At 40.4% G+C, this 19,134-nt stretch overlaps 1 protein-coding gene across 2 annotated transcripts in view; it reads right to left on the bottom strand.

Annotated features, from left to right (window-relative positions):
• TUT4 (terminal uridylyl transferase 4) overlaps nt 1-19,134 on the bottom strand; it is an 88,475-nt gene that overhangs the window by 55,652 nt on the left and 13,689 nt on the right. For both annotated transcript variants that reach the window (XM_049774617.1, XM_049774618.1), the window contains exons 3-6: nt 17,513-17,629; nt 10,989-11,166; nt 4,538-4,626; nt 2,244-2,295 (exon numbers count right to left, since the gene is read on the bottom strand). In XM_049774617.1, the coding sequence (XP_049630574.1) occupies nt 2,244-2,295; nt 4,538-4,626; nt 10,989-11,166; nt 17,513-17,629 (436 nt within the window). The remainder of the gene's footprint in view (nt 1-2,243; nt 2,296-4,537; nt 4,627-10,988; nt 11,167-17,512; nt 17,630-19,134) is intronic.

Raw genomic sequence — 19,134 nt, 5'->3', positions numbered from 1 at the left:
GAGCAATAGCATATTGGATAGGGCGTTTGCCTTGCACACAGCCATTCCTGAACCAACCCAGGTTTGATCCCTGGCATCCCATATGATCCCCTGAGCCAACCAGGAGTGATTTCTGAGCACAGAGCCAGGAGTAACCCCTGAACGCTGGCAGAGATAGCCCCCTAAAAAAACAAAAAACCTAGATTAGATGAGAGGGAAAATAAAAACCTAGTTTAGAAAAGGGAGGAGGGAAGGGAAGGAGAGAGGGAAGGGAGGGAGAATAGGGAGGGAGGAAGAAGAGGGAGGGAGGGAGGGAAAGAGGGAGGGAGGGAGACTAGAGCAATAGTATAATGGGTAAGGCCTGCAGGTTATAAATTCCTGGCATCCCATATGGTCCCCCAGAGCACCACCAGGAGTACTTAACTCCTGAGAGCCAAGCTGGGAAAATGGCCCAAATAGCTATATATATATATATATATATATATATATATATATATATATATATATATATATATATATATATATATAAATTTTAATGTTTTAAATGGACTTTAGAGTCAACCAGAAATCAACAAGGTGAATAAGCTCTCTCTTCTAAATCGAATTGCAAATACTTTGGATTCATAAAATTTGAAATAACAGAACTAATAATCATCGCAGCAGCATAAATTTAATAAGAAGTTCGTGTATATCAGGCAGTTTTCTAAGTTATATTCAGCAACAAATTTCATAAAATATAATATTTGTATTTCATAGATGGAAAAAACTAAACTACTAAAATGTTTGAATAATCTGTCAAAGGACATACAGTCAATAAATATTACAACTAAAATCTGAAGCTGGAAAATCTCTTTCAGCTCATGAAATATTTTTCTTTGGCTTGGGGGGGGGGGCAAGACTGATTACTCTGACTATTCTCAGGGAGAAGCTTGGAGAACTATACTGGGAACCACGGATAAAAGCCAAGTTACCCACATGCAAGACAAGCACTCTACCACTGTACTATCTACCTAGCCACAGACAATGAGACCATGAACATGCTATGACCAAAAATGTAGTAAATAAAATCAAATTAAAAAATATGTATACACACACATTCGCATGAACACACCCAGATTATACCTTGGGCCTTGTTAAAATATAATTCTTAAAATTTTATTTTGAATTTTTTTTTTTTTTGGTTTTTTATTTTGGGTCACACCCAGCAGCGCTCAGGGGTTACTCCTGGCTCCATGCTCAGAAATCGCTCCTGGCAGGCTCAGGGGACCATATGGGATGCCAGGACTCGAACCACTGACTGTCTGCATAAAAGGCAAACGCCTTACCTCCATGCTACCTCCATGCTATCTCTCTGGTCTCTGAATATATTTTTAAGTAAATTTCCTTTTCCTTAAATAAATTCTTTAATTGAATCACTGTGAGATATACAGATACAAAGTAATTCATGATTGAGTTTCAGGCGTACAAAGGCGTACAAAAATAACAGCCGTTCACCAGTGCACATTTCCTGCCACCAATGTCCCAGTTTTCCTCCCCATCCTCTCCTTTGCCTGCCTCTGTAGCAGACAGCAGTCAGTATCAGGGACATGTGAAAAACTTGATATGCTTTATAAAGTTTTATGAAACAATTCAGAACTAGAGAGAGAGAACAAATAGTAGTGCAACTGCCTTGCATGTGTCTAATCTAGGTTAAACCCCCAGCATCCCATCTTGTCCCCCAAGCTCTACCAGAAGTGATCCTAGAGCAAAGGGCCAGGAGTAAGTCCTGAGACCAGCCAGGTATGGTTAAGAAAAAAACAAACAAGAACAAAAAAAAATTAGGTTAAGTTTTAAGCAAGAAAAATTACGTATGATAACTTATGCATGGTACATGCAAATTTCCCCAAACCTCTACTTGTCTCTTTCTTCAACAATGACCTCCTAAAAACTGTTTCCTTTCACATAAGAATTTCCCAAGATTCGGGAATGGGGGGGGGGGGGGGGAGAATTTCCCAAGATTCTCAAAACCAGGAGATATTTATCTATTCAAAAGGCAATCATTTTTTACAAAGTAATTTTAAATGGTATATTTAAATCTAATCAAATGAAAACTTTCTACAGTATCTATTAAATACACACATGAATATATCCAAAGTACATGATAATCAAACATTCTAGGAACTGTTAGTTGAACTTGGCTACCCATGAGCATAATAATGAACATAAACTTTAGAGCATTTTCTTTAAAAAAAAACAAAACAAACAAACAAACAAACAAAACTTACCACTTTTTTTAAGAATCCCAAGCACTTGTATCAGAAGATCTGGATGGTTCATCTAAAAAATTTTCACCTTTATTAATTTCAAAGTTCATTTGCAAAAATTGATAATTCTATCAATTTTATTTAAATAAAGCCATACCTCAAAATAATGAAAAATTTTAGATTTTAACCATTTAAGATGTTAACAAATCATGTTAATAAGTTTAGCATGATTTGTTCACATAACCTACCAGTTTAACTGAGTGTTTGATCTTATAAAAATAGAATCTAATATATGATGCAATACTTATTATTCTAGTAATATTCTTAGAATTAATGAATTTTAGAGAAAAGGTTCTAAGATTTAAAATAAATAGAAATTAGTTTACACAATTGTTAAAAAGAAGGTGCTTAGGACAAGATATTTAAGGGATACTAAAAATTGGCAACTTGGCCAAAAGACTTCAGACTAAAATATCAATACTTTAGAGCCAGAAAAAATTCAGCAGACTGATTAGCGAGCATGCTTCGCACACAAGACGCTCAAGTTCAATTCCAGCATCAGACTATGCCCAGAGTACCAAGCTTTGAGTAGCCACGAAGCACCACAATCTGTGCCTATCCATCAGCACACACACACCCGGCAAAAGGGGGGGGGGGGAGTATAACGTATAGACTATATATTTTTTGCTACTTTTCAAAGTATTTCATAATCACATAAATTTTAAGTGAATAACATACTAAAAACTAAAAAAACCAAGTTTTCTCTTTTGCCTATTTTGTTTTTTTTTTTTTGTTTTTTTTTTTGGTTTTTGGGCCACACCCGGTGACGCTCAGGGGTTACTCCTGGCTATGCGCTCAGAAGTCGCTCCTGGCTTGGGGGACCATATGGGACGCCGGGGGATCGAACCGCGGTCCGTCTCCTAGGCTAGCGCAGGTAAGGCAGGCACCTTACCTCGAGCGCCACCGCCCGGCCCCCTATTTTGTTTTGTTTTAATTAGGGGATACATCAAGTGATGCAAGGCAAAGGATGGGCACACAGGCCAGGAATTAAACCCAAAGACTGCCACACTCGAGGCTGGAGAGATAGCACAGCGGTAGATTTGCCTTGCACGCAGCTGACCTGGGTTCGATTCTCGGCATCCCATATGGTTCCCTGAGCCTGCCAGGGTTGATTTCTGAGTGCAGAGCCAGGAGTAACCCGAGCTTTGCCAGGTATAGCCCAAAAACAAAGAGAAAAACAGACTGGCACACACAAAAGATGTGTTCTAGGACCTAAACCACACCTTTAACCCAAGATACCAACTTTCTACCCAAAGCAAACAGGAGTATAAATTCAATAAAATGTCAACTAATTGTTTCATTTTAATTTTAGGGCCACACCTGACAGTGCTTGAGAGCTACTTGAAGTGCTCAGGGGAACATATGCTGCCAAGAATTGACTCCAGTGCTCCCATATGCAATGCATGCACTCCTGTCCTTTTGAGTTATCTCCCCAAACTGTCAACTGATTATTTCAAATGTTTCCCAAGTCAATAAATAAGCAATGCTATCAGTGTAAAACAAGACTGAAGTTTTTGTTCCCAATACAGCACTAGCAAATACTAAAAGTCACCAAATTTTACCTGACACTATCCAAACTGAGCAAGTACTATCTTATTTAATATAAGTCATCATCCCTTTTTTAGAAATTAGGATAACAATTCTCAATCAAGTAACTTCATCATTACAGTAAAGATTTGAATCTAGATAAAATTATTTCAAAATTCTTTACCACTTACCATTAGCAAACTTCAACACTGATCAAGCTTATGATATAATTTTATACTTTCTGAGGTAGGCTCTCAAAGAATAAAACTCAGGAACCTGGGAGCCACTTTATTGGTTGCATGGTTCAATGCTCCAGTCCAGGGATGCTGGGAGTCACACTAAGGATTGCCAGCACTTTTCAGGGGCATCTAGGATTACATTTGACAATGCTCCAGAAGTCACACAGTTTGAAGGATCTAACTTGAGTCCTGTACAAGCAAAGTATATATGCCTCACACCTGAACTCTCTCCCTGTCCCAAATACAAACCATCTTTTACTAGCTAACTCTAGTTCCAATTTTTCTGTCCTGTATTTTTTTCGACCTATATCTAACACCTCACAGTAATCTCTAAAAATACTGCTTAGTCACAATAGTAACATTCTAAAATTCAGTTATTTAGTTCCCTGTATCATTTCTTAAAAGATAATTAAAACTGCCAAGTATTAGTATTACTTAAGTATTACTTCGTATTAATTAACACAAGAAATAGTCTTAGCAATTACTTACCTTGGGAGGAAATTTTATATCTATATTGACATCACTGCCTTTCAAAGCAAACTTAGTCAGAGATGAGCCATACAATCGAAGTGAACACTCTGGAAATTAAAAAGAGATGTACAAGTATGAAACAGCAAACTAATAGAACTTAACAAAAAAATGCTAGCATGTCTTGCTATTCAATGCCTTCAATTGTAGTATAACAATAATATAAGAATGATATTCTAGGGTCGGAGCAATAGCACAGCGGTAAGCTGCTTGCCTTGCACGCGGCTGATCCAGGACAGACCAAGGTTGATCCCAGACTCCCATGTAGTCCCCCAAGCCAGGAGCGCATAGACAGGAATAACCCCTGAGCGTCACCAGGTGTGGCCCAAAATAAAATTTAAACAAAATGATATTCTAGAGGACCAAAGCAATAGCACAGAGGATAGGGTGTTTGCCTTGCATGTGGCAGACCTGGATTCAATCCCTGGCATCCCATATGAGCACCTGAGCCTGCCAGGAGTGATTTCTGACACAGAAATCCTTAGTAACATCAGGTGTGACCCAAAAACCAATAAATAAATAAATAAATAAATGTTTTATTTGATCAATAAAACAACAGAATTATTTCTAAGCAATAAGATTTAAAAACAAGAGTAGGGGCCAGAGTGATAGCACAGCGGCAGGGCGTTTGCCTTGCACGCGGCTGACCCTGGACGGATTTGGGTTTGATCCCTGGCACCCATATGGTCCCCCGAGCCTGCCAGGAGCAATTTCTGCGCATAGAATCAAGAGTAACCCCTGATCGGTGCTGCCTGGTGTGACCCAAAAACAAAACAAAACAAAAAAAAAAAAATCCAAAGAACAAAATAAGTAGGAACATACTATGTTTACCTTAAGATAAGAATCATATTATTTCAAAAATATTTGGGGAATAGAGATGAGGTTCACATCCACACATTCTCAGGGGTTACTCCTGACAATTGTCAGGAGACCAAATGGGGTATCTGGAACTGAACCAGGGTTGGCCGCATGCAAGTACTTGGCTCCTAGTTCAAAAATCTTTTTTGTTTGTTTGTTTGTTTGGTTGGTTGGTTGGTTGGTTGGTTGGTTTTTTGGTCACGCCCGGCAGCGCTCAGGGGTTACTCTTGGCTCTACACTCAGAAATCGCTCCTAGCAGGCTCAGGGGACCATATGGAATGCCGGGATTTGAACTACCGTCCTTCTGCATGCAAGGCAAATGCCTTACCTCCATGCTATCTCTCCGGCCCCTATTTCAAAAATCTTAAGGCAAATTTAAAAGGATCAAAAGGCAAACTGAATTTTACATGCTAGAGACTAATCAAACAAATTTTTTTCTTTTGAGTTTTGGGTCACACCCAGCAGCGCATGGGGTTATACTTCTGGCTCCATGTTCAGAAATCGCTCCTGGCAGGCTCGGAGAACCGAGATTCGAACCAATGACCTTCTTTCTGCATGAAAGGCAAACACCTTACCTCCATGCTATCTCTCCAGCCCCTAATCAAACAAATTTAATTTCTCAGGAAGTTGTAAATTCACACTTCTTAAATTTACAAAATCAATGTCCCTAATTCACTTAAGTTGCATGTGTAGGGGGCCGGGCGGTGGCGCTAAAGGTAAGGTGCCTGCCTTGCCTGCGCTAGCCTTGGATGGACCGCGGTTCGATCCCCCGGTGTCCCATATGGTCCCCCAAGCCAGGAGCAACTTCTGAGCGCATAGCCAGGAGTAACCCCTGAGCGTTACCGGGTGTGGCCCAAAAACCAAAAAAAAAAAAAAAAAAAAGTTGCATGTGTAGAACCAGTTTGATCCCTGGCACCATATGGCACTATCACCACTGCCAGGAATAGCCCAGTAGGCTCAAACATTGCAGGAATGGCCCAACGTTCCCTTAGCACTTATTGAGAGTCGTCCACCCCACTAGTCAAAAAGTTTCATTTTTAGAGGTAGAAGTGACAGCATAGGGGTTAAGGTACTTTGACATTGTATGTAGCCAACTCCAGTTCAATCCTGGGACAAATACAGTCCCCTGAGCATCACCACAAGTGACCCTGAGAGAACAGCCAGAAAGAAGTAACCCAAGAATTGCCGGAGTCATCTCACTTCATTTCTGTTCTTGTAATATTATTTCTATGTGTAATTTAATACTTCATTTATTTCAGATAGAAAACATCATTATAGGGGCTGGAGCAATAGCACAGTGGTAGGGTGTTTTCCTTGTATGTGGCTGACCCAGAATGGAGACAGGTTCGATCCCGGCATCCTACATGGTCCCCCAAGCCAGGAGCAATTTCTGAGCACCACTAGGCATGGCCCCAAAACCGAAAATAAAAGCAAACAAATAAAGATTAATGAAAATGTCTTTAAGGTATATATTTTATAAATCCCACAATGAATCTGTAAGAAATTATAATTTAATTGCCAATATTCTTTGGTGGGAGCCAGACTGAGAGATAGAAGAGTGAGTGGTAACTTCCTTGCCCTCAACACTAGTTCAATCCCCAGCATCCCAGATGATCGCTTGAGCCAGAGCAGAGTGCAGAACCATGACTATGCCCTGAGAACTGCTAGGTTTGGCCCAAAAACCAAAGTTTTATTTAGTATTTGTTTACTTAAATTGAAGGCTGGGATCAAAAAATAATGAGGGATAACTCGACAATATTTAGATATCTCTACAATAAACATGCCCAGACCAAACCTTTCACAAAAACAAAAATTTCTAAAAATAGCTAAATGAGAGATACTAGCTCAACAGACTGGCAATAAATATTTACCAATATAACACAAAAAAAGTATTACCAATATAACACAAAAAAGGAAAAAAAAAAAAAAAAGAGGAACTTGGAGAGATAGAACAACTTGCCTCAAACACAGCCAACGCAGGTTCAATTCTAGACACTCACCCATATGATCCCCCAATCCCCTCTAGGAATAATCCCTGAGCACCATTAGGTGTGGTCCAAAAATAAAGAAGTAAAAAGGGCCAACCCAGGACCGATGGTGATTCGAATCCCAGCATCCCATATGGTCCCCTGAACCTGTCAGGGGCGATTTCTGAGTACAAAGCCAGGAGTGAGTGTGCCACATGTGACCCAAAAACACCAAAAAAAAAAAAAAAAAAGGCATAAACAAAATTAATCTTATCTTTAACACACCTTATTTGTTTTAGGGAGTCTTTCTTGGAGGACTCTCAGAACCACATGTGGTACCAGGAATCAAACCTGGATTAGCCACAAGCAGGACAAGTGCCCTACTCACTCTACTGCTGCTCTGGCCCTAAGATTCTCTCATAAAATAATTTTTTTTAATCACAACCAGGTAATAAAAATGTTATTCAATGATGTTTGGAATGCATGTATATATTTAAGATAGCTAAATTTACACTGAGAAATCACTGACACTAACATCACTAAACACTGTATTCAACTAAAAATTACATTCTGGTATTTAAAAAAGCCTTATTACAAATCTATACCATGCTATAATTCTTCATTTTTCTTTTGTCTTAAATATTTCCTTCAAACATTTATTACACACTAAAATTCATCTACATTTAAGGAGAAATTGGGAGAATACAAACATAAATTTACCCTCAAAAAAAAAATTTACCTTCAGTTCAAAACCACAATAAGCTGTGTAATTTAAAAAATTAAGAATAAAATGTGTGGGGCTGGAGAGATAGCATGGAGGTAAGGCGTTTGCCTTTCATGCAGGAGGTCATCGGTTTGAATCCCAGCGTCCCATATGGTCCCCCGTGCCTGCCAGGAGCAATTTCTGAGCCTGGAGCCAGGAATAACCCCTGAGCACTGCCGGGTGTGACCCAAAAACCACAAAAAAAAAAAAAAAAAAAAAGAATAAAATGTGGTTGGGCGGGCCCCTGCCATGCCGGAGGCCTGCTTGACAGGCCTAGTGGGGGTGCGGGACTTGGGTAACCCCAGCACCCCTCTACCACCTGCTCCAGATCTCCAGGGCTTTCCCGGGCCACATGCCTGGGCAAGCCGGTGAGTTGGGTCCCTTGGTGGAGCTTGAAGGTACCCTAGGCCTTTGCCCACTATCCATTCAGCTCCTTAGGGAGGGTCTGGGTGGGGCTCTGAACTTCTGGTCTCCCAGCTTCTTGAAGGATCTCTCCTTTCTTGGAGCCGGGAATCTAGCAGGAGGAGGTTGGGCGGGCCCCTGCCATGCCGGAGGCCTGCTTGACAGGCCTAGTGGGGGTGCGGGACTTGGGTAACCCCAGCACCCCTCTACCGCCTTGCTCCAGATCTCCAGGGCTTTCCCGGGCCACATGCCTGGGCAAGCCGGTGAGTTGGGTCCCTTGGTGGAGCTTGAAGGTACCCTAGGCCTTTGCCCACTATCCATTCAGCTCCTTAGGGAGGGTCTGGGTGGGGCTCTGAACTTCTGGTCTCCCAGCTTCTTGAAGGATCTCTCCTTTCTTGGAGCCGGGAATCTAGCAGGAGGAGGTTGGGCGGGCCCCTGCCATGCCGGAGGCCTGCTTGACCAGGCCTAGTGGGGGTGCGGGACTTGGGTAACCCCAGCACCCCTCTACCGCCTTGCTCCAGATCTCCAGGGCTTTCCCGGGCCACATGCCTGGGCAAGCCGGTGAGTTGGGTCCCTTGGTGGAGCTTGAAGGTACCCTAGGCCTTCCCCCATTATCATATTCTTGAAGTTACCCGTAATCTCTCTCCAGTCTATATTTTCAGAATCACGCGGGGGCTATCGCCCCCGCGCGCACATGAAACATTAATAGTACTCATACAAGAATCATTAATAGTACTCACTATCATTGAATTATATTTTTACGTATGCAGAATGTCTATTTTGTACTCTGCCCTTTTGCATACCCCTTCATAATTTCATATTTCTCTTTAACTTCTTTAATCATCTTTTATCATCATTACTCCCCATTTACCCTTTCTAACTTAAGTACTGTAGAGTCCTAAGACACAGACCAAAGTGGTGTCCTGTAGTTAACACCCACCCAACTATTTTAAAAGGCATAAAAGTGACACATATGTTTTCAACATTGTATGGGTGTTTTCTTTGATGTCTATAAACTTTTGCTGAATATTTTCTTATACAGTGACGATCCCCCCCCCCATGTTTTTTATCTTCTCTTTATGAACTGCTCAATATGGAATTTGGTGTGAAAGAATCTCTCAGTTTAGTACTTATGTTTGAACCAGGTCTATGGGTCTTGTTGTAAATATTCCTATGCCCCCATATATCTGATAGCACCACGTGGCTTTATTTCTTGTTTGCTTAGGCACACTAAAATGGGAAAATACTATATATACCAATAGGTTCTTATCTAATAGAGATGGGAACAGACATATCTTGTAGTGCAATGAGACCTTACACCCTGAACATTGACATAAAGACCAGGCACAGGCCTCAGAAGAATGGGCATTCTCCATTCACCCCTTGATCTACAGAAGATATTTACAAAACATACAAGGTTTTATATAACATTACCTGGTGGCATTCCTGTACCAGGGAAGACCCTACAAATACTCAAAAGAAACACACCTTAACACTGAGAAGACAACAAGAACAATGACCTGCTTACTGGACAGGGCTTGCTGTATTGCCCCTTAATTGTGAGGTTTGTCTATAACATCACCTGGAAGTAATCCTCTACCACGGTAGACCCTACCACTGCTCAGACATCGTCCTGCTCAAAAGAGACTTCCCTTAACACTGAGAAGACTTAACAACAACAACCTGCTTACAGGAAAGGCCCTCCTGCATTGCCCTTTCATGGTGAGGTGAAACGAGAAGACACTCCACATCATGACTTCAATGTAGGACATGCAGATTCCAGAATCTTCAATACAGAAACACGATACCAACAACAGAGACTGTGAAAAGTGTGTTGGCACTATGATCGGACGATAACTTGCCTGAGGCCTAGAGCTGGTCTTATGCCAGGAAACTTCAGGGGTAGGATCTCTTTGTATTTAGGCCAAGGTTATTCCTTTCCATGCCTCTCATATTTTGGTGGGTCTATGCAAACAACAATTGCCACTAACAATGTTTTTACTGTGCTCCTTTGACGCTAATCCTTAAAACACACCCACTTAAAATTTGAGGTTAACTTAAGCTAATATTCATGTACATGGAAATGTTAAAAATACTATGCCTCTAATGTTAAAGGAGTTACGTAAGTTTGATGGCTTTAGATTGCCTTGTGTGCTGTTAAGAAATATTATAATGTGTTACAATCTGGGGACTCGGACAAAATAATCGCACATGGATTCTGTTTTATTTTATCTTAACGTTCTTTGGCTGAAAGTTCAAAATTAAGATATCAGCATGGGGACTTCTTCTGAGAATTATGTTATGGGTGATTGTCATTCCACTGTAACTTTACCTTGTCCTCTTTCTCTGCAACTTTTGTTCTCATAATTCAAAATAAAAAAAATTAAAAAAAAAAAAAAAAAAGAATAAAATGTATTCGTACCTGGTAAAGATACTGTTATAATTTTTGACATCTCTTCCACAATTTCCTGACGAACTCTGAAATCATCATCTGTTATTCCTTGTTCTTTCGCTAATTCAGTAACTGCAAAACTTAAAGCAGCCAAGTGTTCAGATGAAGGAGGCGGCAAAGAACGAAGCTCACTTTCTTCCTGTTTTTCCTGTTAGTACAATATTTAACAACAGTGTAAATACTTTTTTACAAGTTAATTGTCTTGAAGGAGAGACAGAGAGAGACAACAAAGATCAGATCAGAGCTGATCAATCACTGAGCTGCTGCATAGTCTTAGACAAGAAATAGTTCAAGTAGCAAATATTCAATCTCAACTTTCAGTATTAAGACAACTAGGATAAAAAAAAAGAGAGATTCCTAGAAGCCTTTCTGAAGTATGACTAGAAAAATTATCAGTTCTCTAAGGGAGATATACCAATATATATTAAAAGTGTAGAATATGTTCTTTACTACCAGCATGAATCTTGAAATGTTATACCGAAGTCAAGATACCAAAATGTGGGCAGGTAGGGCATTTGCCTTACACACCACTGGGGCTGGCGGACCCAAGTTCAATCCCAAGCATCCCAAGCATCTTGCAAATAAATCCACCTGGAGTAGTTCCTAAACAACCTGAGCCAGGAGTAACCCCTGAGAACTGCCAGGTGTGCCCCCACCCAAAAAAAAAAAAAAAACCATAAATGTAAAACTTTCCTGATAATGTACTTGAGGTTTTTATTCTTTTTTGGGGGGTAGAGGGGGACCAACCAGGGATAAAACCTAGGATGTTCTGGAAATGTTACTAGCTTTGTTCATAAGTTACCCCTTGGCAATGTCCGAAGGACATGGTGCACAGAATTAGAAACCTGGTCGTTAAAAAAAATAAAACAGGGGCCGGGCGGAGGCGCTAGAGATAAGGTGCCTGCCTTGCCTGCGCTAGCCTTGGACAGACCGCGGTTCGATCCCCCGGCATCCCATATGGTCCCCCAAGCCAGGAGCAACTTCTGAGTGCATAGCCAGGAGTAACCCCTAAGCGTTACCAGGTGTGGCCCAAAAAAAATAAAATAAAATAAAAATAAAAATAAAAATAAAAATAAATAAAACAAAGAAACCTGGTCAGTGGCAAGTGCCTTAATCACTAATTTATCTATTTCCTTGGCCCCACCTCACTGGTCATGTTTTTTGCAGATATATTTCTGTTATGTATATAACAAATAGACTTGATTTATCTTTGAGCTACAAATATATTATCAGATTTAATAGCAAGAAGACATCCTAGACACTATCATCACATTTGAATGCTATCAATTATTTAAAATTAAATAATTTTTCTGTCCAAAGTTTGAAAGCCTCTGTGTTTTAATTTTTGAGTGTGTGTGTGTGTGTGTGTGTGTGTGTGTGTGTGTGTGTGTGTGTGTGTGCATGTTTTAATTTTTGAACTATACCTGGAGATGCCCTAGCTCTGAACTAAGGGATCACTCACTGGTGGTGCTTAGAAAATGACATGGAATGCTGGGGATTGATCCCAGGGCAGCCACATGCAAGACAAATGGCCTGCCCATAATATGCCCTGGCCTCTGAAAGCCAATTTCTTTGCTGTCTCAAATTAATTTTCAAGCCAGAAATGTATCTTGTAGCTGAGTACAAACATTGCAAGCATAAAGTCCTAAGTTGATCCCCATTTCAGCAAAGCTAAAAGTTCAGAATATGCTATGGGCTGAAAATAAGAATACGATGTAAATTGCTTGCCTGGCATGCACTGACATGGGTTTAAACCCTAGCATATGATCCCCTGAGCCTGCCAAGAGTAATCCCTATAGGCAGAGCCAAAGTAAGCCCTGGTGCAGCCAGTGTGACAAAAATTATTTTTTATTAAAAAAAATATATCTATATATGCATGCTACATAGAAAAATTTTCCTATGGTGGAAAATATGCCGTATTTTCCGGCGTATAAGACGACTTTTGAAACAAAAAAAAAAAGTCGACCGAAAATCGGGGGTCGTCTTATACGCCTAGTATATCTCAAAAAATGTTTCAATGTTCCGCTAAATGAAAATTGTCTGAATTGTCACAAAACCAATTTTCCAACTCAATCCTGCACCAATCACTGCAAGGCTGCTTGAATCGCCTCTCTAACTCAGCCAATCCAAGCAGGCTTTTGATGCATGCAAATTAGACAATGTTCTGAACCCAAATCTACACTGTCAAAAGCCTGCTCAGATTGGCCAGAGTCAGAGAGGAAGTCTGTTACAGTAGAATCTTTGAACCTTTGCTTGTTGGGATTGGCTCACTGTGGTACATACAGTTGCAGCACAGGAACGTTCTCTCTGATAATGCGAATATAGGCCTAAACCTATGTTTTAACTGCAAAAATAGGGGATTGTCTTATACACCGGCAAATACGGTATATAAATGTATATATGTGTATATATATATATATATATAAATTCAAATTATTATTTTGTTTTTAGACCCACCAGACTTTGCTCAAGGGTTAATTCTAGCAGTACTCAGGGAACTATACAGGTTATGTCAGAGATCTAACCCAGATTGGTCACAAGCAAGGCAAGTGCCATACCCTACTGTAGTATCACTCTATCCCCTCAAATAACTTGTTTATTTGTTTTGGGGGCAAAACCTGCAAAGCTCTGGACTTACTCCTGGCTCTACTTCTGGTAGTGCTCAGGGGACAATATGGGATTCACTACATGCAAGGCAAGTACCTTATCTGCTGTACCCTAAAATTATTCTAGACCCTGAAATTACTTTTCTTTGTTTCATCTGTGGGGAGGTTTGGGGCCAAACCCAGCTACATTAGGGGTTATTTCTGGCAGGCTCATGTGGGGACCATACAGAATGCAGGGATCAAACCCAGGTTTGTCTCTTGCAAGACAAATGCTCTATCCTCTAGTCTATCACTGGCCCTACCCTCAAATTGCTTTTTAATGTCTTATTTTAGTGGTGATGAAGGAACAATTGCTTTGTACACTGAAAACATAAACATTAACACTACAAATCCACGTAACATCAAAAAAAAAATTTTTTTTTGTTTTGTTTTTTGGGCCACACCCGTTAGATGCTCAGGGGTTACTCCTGGCTACGCGCTCAGAAATTGCCCCTGGCATGGGGGAACCATATGGGACGCCGGGGGATCGAACCGTGGTCCTTTCCTTGGCTAGCGCTTGTAAGGCAGACACCTTATCTCTAGCGCCACCTCGCCGGCCCCCAAAAAAAATTTTTAAAGAGCCAAAGTCACTCTTCCAGGAAACTGAACAAACATAAACACTCCCAAACACTTTCTATGAAACTAACATCAACCTGACACCATAAGCAGACAGTGACACCAAAAAATGGAGAATTACAGGTCAGTGCCTTTGGTGAACAAAGATACAAAAGATCCTCACCAAAATACTAGCAAATAAAATCCAACAATTCCTCAAAAAGGTCATACATACACCATGTCTGCTTGATTCTAAATTCACACTGACTTTATAGATTTATAAATTCTAGTTAGTCCAATTTTATTCTACTTTTTCTTTTTTGTTTGTTTTTGGGTCTCACACCCAGCAGCGTTCTGAAGTTACTCCTAGCTCTGCGCTCAGAAATCACCCGTGGCAGATTTGGGGGTCCAAATGGGATGCCAGGATTGGAACTACCGTCCTTCCTCGGTTGGCAACGTGCAAGGCAAACGCTCTACTGCTATGCTATGTCTCTGGCCCCTGATTCTACTTTTTCAAAGTTTCTCTAGATGTGCATTTTCCTTGGGATTTTAAAATCAATTTTTCAACTTAGAATTTTTTAGACTGTTTATTATATATACTATGAGTTTACAAAGAACTATAGTCAGTAGTATCAATTCTTCAATCACATGAACAAAATTAATTTCTCAACTTTAACTCTTCTTTATCTCAGTAAAGTTTTCTGTGGGCCCAAGGATAGAGCACACTAGTAAAGCATGTGCCTTGTCTTGGGTTCAATCTTTGGCACCAACAAGAAAGGATAAAAAAAAAGTTTTCTATACACAAATATTGCATTTTATAGTACTAGTTTTTAAACTTTCAATTTCATAATTTCAGTATATGAAAACACAAATGCCGGGGCCGGGTGGTGGCGCTAAAGGTAAGGTGCCTGCCTTGCCTGTGCTAGCCTTGGACGGACCGCGGTTCGATCCCCCAGTGTCCCATATGGTCCCCCAAGCCAGGAGCAACTTCTGAGCACATAGCCAGGAGTAACCCGAGTGTTACCGGGTGTGGCCCAAAAACCAAAAAAAAAAAAACAAACAAAAAAAAAAAACAAAAACACAAATGCCTTTTTCGTATGATTTTTTTGGCAACACCCAGTGTCACTCGGGTGTTTACTCCTGGCTCTTCGATCAGAAATTACTCCTGGCAGGCTAGGGGGGGGATCATGTGGGATGCTAGGGATTGAATCTGGGTTGGCAAATGCCCTATCCACTGTGCTATCGCTCTGATCCCTTGTGCTGATATTTTATTTTCAAACCTTGCAAACTTAGCTCTAGTAACTTTTTTTTTTTTTTTTGGGGGGGGTACTTTTGAGCCACACCCAGCAGTGTTCAGGAGTTACTTCTTATGAATTTAGGAATCAATCACTCCTGGTAGGCTCAGGGGGACCATATGGGACGACCAGAATAGAACCCAGTTGACTACATGCAAGGCAAATGCCTTATCTGCTGTACAAACCCTCCAGTAACTTTCTTAACCTAATATTCCAGACAAGCATTATCTACACCTAGTTATACCTTTATTCTAACTTGAGTATATTTAATTTCTTGACTGATTTCATGGGCTAGAACCTCCAATACCTTTTGTCTCTAGTTTTTCTTTTTTTTTTTTTTTTTTTTTTTTTTAAATTTTGGTTTTTGGGCCACACCCGGTGATGCTCAGGGGTTACTCCTGGCTATGTGCTCAGAAATCACTCCTGGCTTGGGGAATCAAAATGGAGGTCAGGGATTGAACCGTAGTCCATCCTAGATTAGTGCTTGCAAGACAGATGCCTCAGTGCTAACGCCACCACTCCAGCCCCTTGTCTCTTGCAGGCACAGGGGACTATAAAGGGATGGTGGTAATTGAACCATCATGGCCCTGGATCAAATGCCCTACCGCTGTACTATCTTTCCAGCTCCTCTTAAACTATTTCTAAATGTACAATTTAGAGTGCACATTAAATACAATATTCACAGAATTTTTATTATTTTTCAAACTTAAAGAGAGGTCTCAGTAGCTTAACAGTATAGAAAGAAGGAGCCAGACTCAATCCCTGGTACCACCTGATCCTGAGCACCACTGAGAGTAACCCCAAAGCACAGAACCAGTATTCTCTAAGCATAGCCAGATATAGCACCAAAACAAAATGAAAGTCTATAACCAATAACAGTAACCCCCCAAACTATGCTCCAGCATACATCACTCTACTTTCTATATCTATGATTCAACCAAGAATATTCCAAGTATCTGGGCCGGAGAGATAGCATGGAGGTAAGGCGTTTGCCTCTCATGCAGAAGGTAATCGGTTCGAATCCCGGCGTCCCATATGGTCCCCCGTGCTTGCTAGGAGCAACTTCTGAGCATGGAGCCAGGAGTAACTCCTGAGCAACTGCCGGGTGAGACCCAAAAAAAAAAAACCCAAAAAAAAAAAAATAAAAAAAAAAAAAAAAAAAGAATATTCCAAGTATCTCATATAAGTTAAACAATGTAGTATTTGTGATTTGTAATGTATGTTTTACTTAGCAAAATGTCCTCGTAAGTTACTTCCTTTTTAAACCTGAGATCCACTCATCTCTTGATGATCACTTAAGTTCTAGTTACTGTAAATAATTCCTTTAGAGACACCCTTAGTGAAGAGTATACTCAAGAGTTATTCCCTGGGGCCGGGCGGTGGCGTTAAAGGTAAGGTGCCTGCCTTGCCTGCGCTAGCCTTGGACGGACCGCGGTTCGATCCCCTGGTGTCCCATATGGTCCCCCAAGCCAGGAGCAACTTCTGAGCACATAGCCAGGAGTAAACCCTGAGCGTTACCGGGTGTGGCCCAAAAACCAAAAAAAAAAAAAAAAAAAAAAAAAGAGTTATTCCCTGCATTAATGATGCTAAGGGAAACTGCATACAAAGCATCTGGATTTAAAACAGTCAGCACTTTAATCTCTCTAGCTCAAGAAAATTCCTCTTAGCCACCTAAGAAAGCAATTACAGTTTACATTGTTTTGGGGTTTTGTTTTTTTTGGGGATTCTCACAACCGGTAATGCTAGTACTCCTGGCTTTGTGCTCAGAAATTATTCCTGGCTGGCTGGGGGAATATATGGGATGCCAAGGATTGAACTGGGGTCAACTGCATTCAAGGCAAACACCCTACCCACTGTGTTATTGTTCCAGTCCCACAGTTTACAATGTTACCCCTCACTACTAATATGAGGCTGGACAGATACCTAAGTTTTAGTTTCTTAAGTAAAACTGCATTTGACATCATTTTATCACTAAAAATTTTTTGTGAAAATGACTTACCAAAATATTTTTCTTATGCCGTTTCTCCTTTATATGTTTATGAGCTCCTTGAATGTTCTCAATGTGAATTAAGCAAAGTTTGCATAGATAACGACAATTGGTATATTCTGGTGAGCGCTGAAAAGAGATGAATTTTTCAGACATCAGAAAAAAATGACTAAGTGAATGACGTAATCAAAAACATGAGACAAATGTAAACATTCATTCAAAGAATCAACTTGTAATAAATAAATGAATAAGTACATATACATCAAGAGTTATCCTTTATACAGTAGTCATGAAGAACTCTGTATTAGGGGCTGGAGAGATAGCATGGAGGTAAGGCGTTTGCTTCGCATGCAAAAGGTCGGTGGTTCGAATCCTGGCATCCCATAGGGTCCCCTGAGCCTGCTAGAAGCGATTTCTGAGCGTGAAGCCAGGAGTAACCCCTGAGCGCTGCCAGGTGTGACCCAAAAACCAAAAACCAAAACAAAACAAAAAGAACTATGTATTAATTTTAAATCTTTCATACTCAGCTAATCCATTTACTAAAATCTAATACATTGTTTTAAATTGCAGTTTCATAAAGTATTTTTCCAGTGCTATCTATAAACAACTGGTTTCAAGTCTTTCAATCACTGAAAAATGTTTAAGTTCACCCTATTAAGAGTGAACAATTTACTAGCAAAGAAACGAAATCTTAAAGGATTAAAAATGAAGAAGGAAACCCTAGCAGTGATAAAAGGATACTGGCACTCAAACTGTGGATGTGGCAAACCTAATATTAATTGTAAATCATGATGCCGTGATGATTCTTTTTTTGTTTTCCCAAAACTATCTACTCATCCTAGTTCATTTCATAAACTATTCCAGTAGCCAAGAAGGTAATTCAGAGGGAAATAAGGTATGTGCAATGACTTAAGTTCACTGCTAATATCACAGGAGCCCCAAATTAGTGCCAAGTAATACTGGAGGCCACAAAATCACTATGTAACACCACCATGAGTGGCCCTTGGGAATCCCCTAAACACTGCTTAGCAGAACCAAAAATATTTCTTCAAATTTATTTTTATTGAGAAATGAATTAAGCTGTTTCAGAGACTTGTGTTCTTAGTTTCTAACTACAACTACTTCGCAAAGAAAGAAAATCAAACATTTCTCAAGGAACAGAATAATATAAACAGAAAAATTAAAATCCCACTCTATACTTTTTTTTTGGGGGGGGGGGTTTGGGTTTTGGGTCATGACCAGTGGCACTTAGGGGTTACTCCTGGTTCTACGCTCAGAAACCACTCCTGGCAGGCTCAGGGGGGCCATATGGGATGCCGGGATTCCAACCACCATCCTTCTGCATGCAAGGCAAACGCCCTACCTCCATGCTATCTCTCCAGCCTGATTTAAGTTTTTAAACAAAGGAAATCACTGAAGACATACAAAGAAATTCCTTTTGCTTTTTGTTTTTGGGCCACACCCAGTAACGTTCAGGGGCTACTCCTGGTCCTATACTCCTGGCAGTGCTCACGGGACCATAGAGTATTACCATATGGGATGAGCAAGGATGCAGCCTAAGGGCTGTACTCTCAGTTCCAGAAATATTCTACTTTGGGATCGCCCACATCTTATCTTAAGGTGTCTATTTTATT

The sequence above is a fragment of the Suncus etruscus genome, chromosome 6 (assembly GCF_024139225.1).
Source record: "Suncus etruscus isolate mSunEtr1 chromosome 6, mSunEtr1.pri.cur, whole genome shotgun sequence".
NCBI classification, from domain to species: Eukaryota; Metazoa; Chordata; class Mammalia; order Eulipotyphla; family Soricidae; genus Suncus; species Suncus etruscus.
Note: the sequence above shows the minus strand (reverse complement) of the source record. Positions and strands in the feature narration are given on the sequence as shown.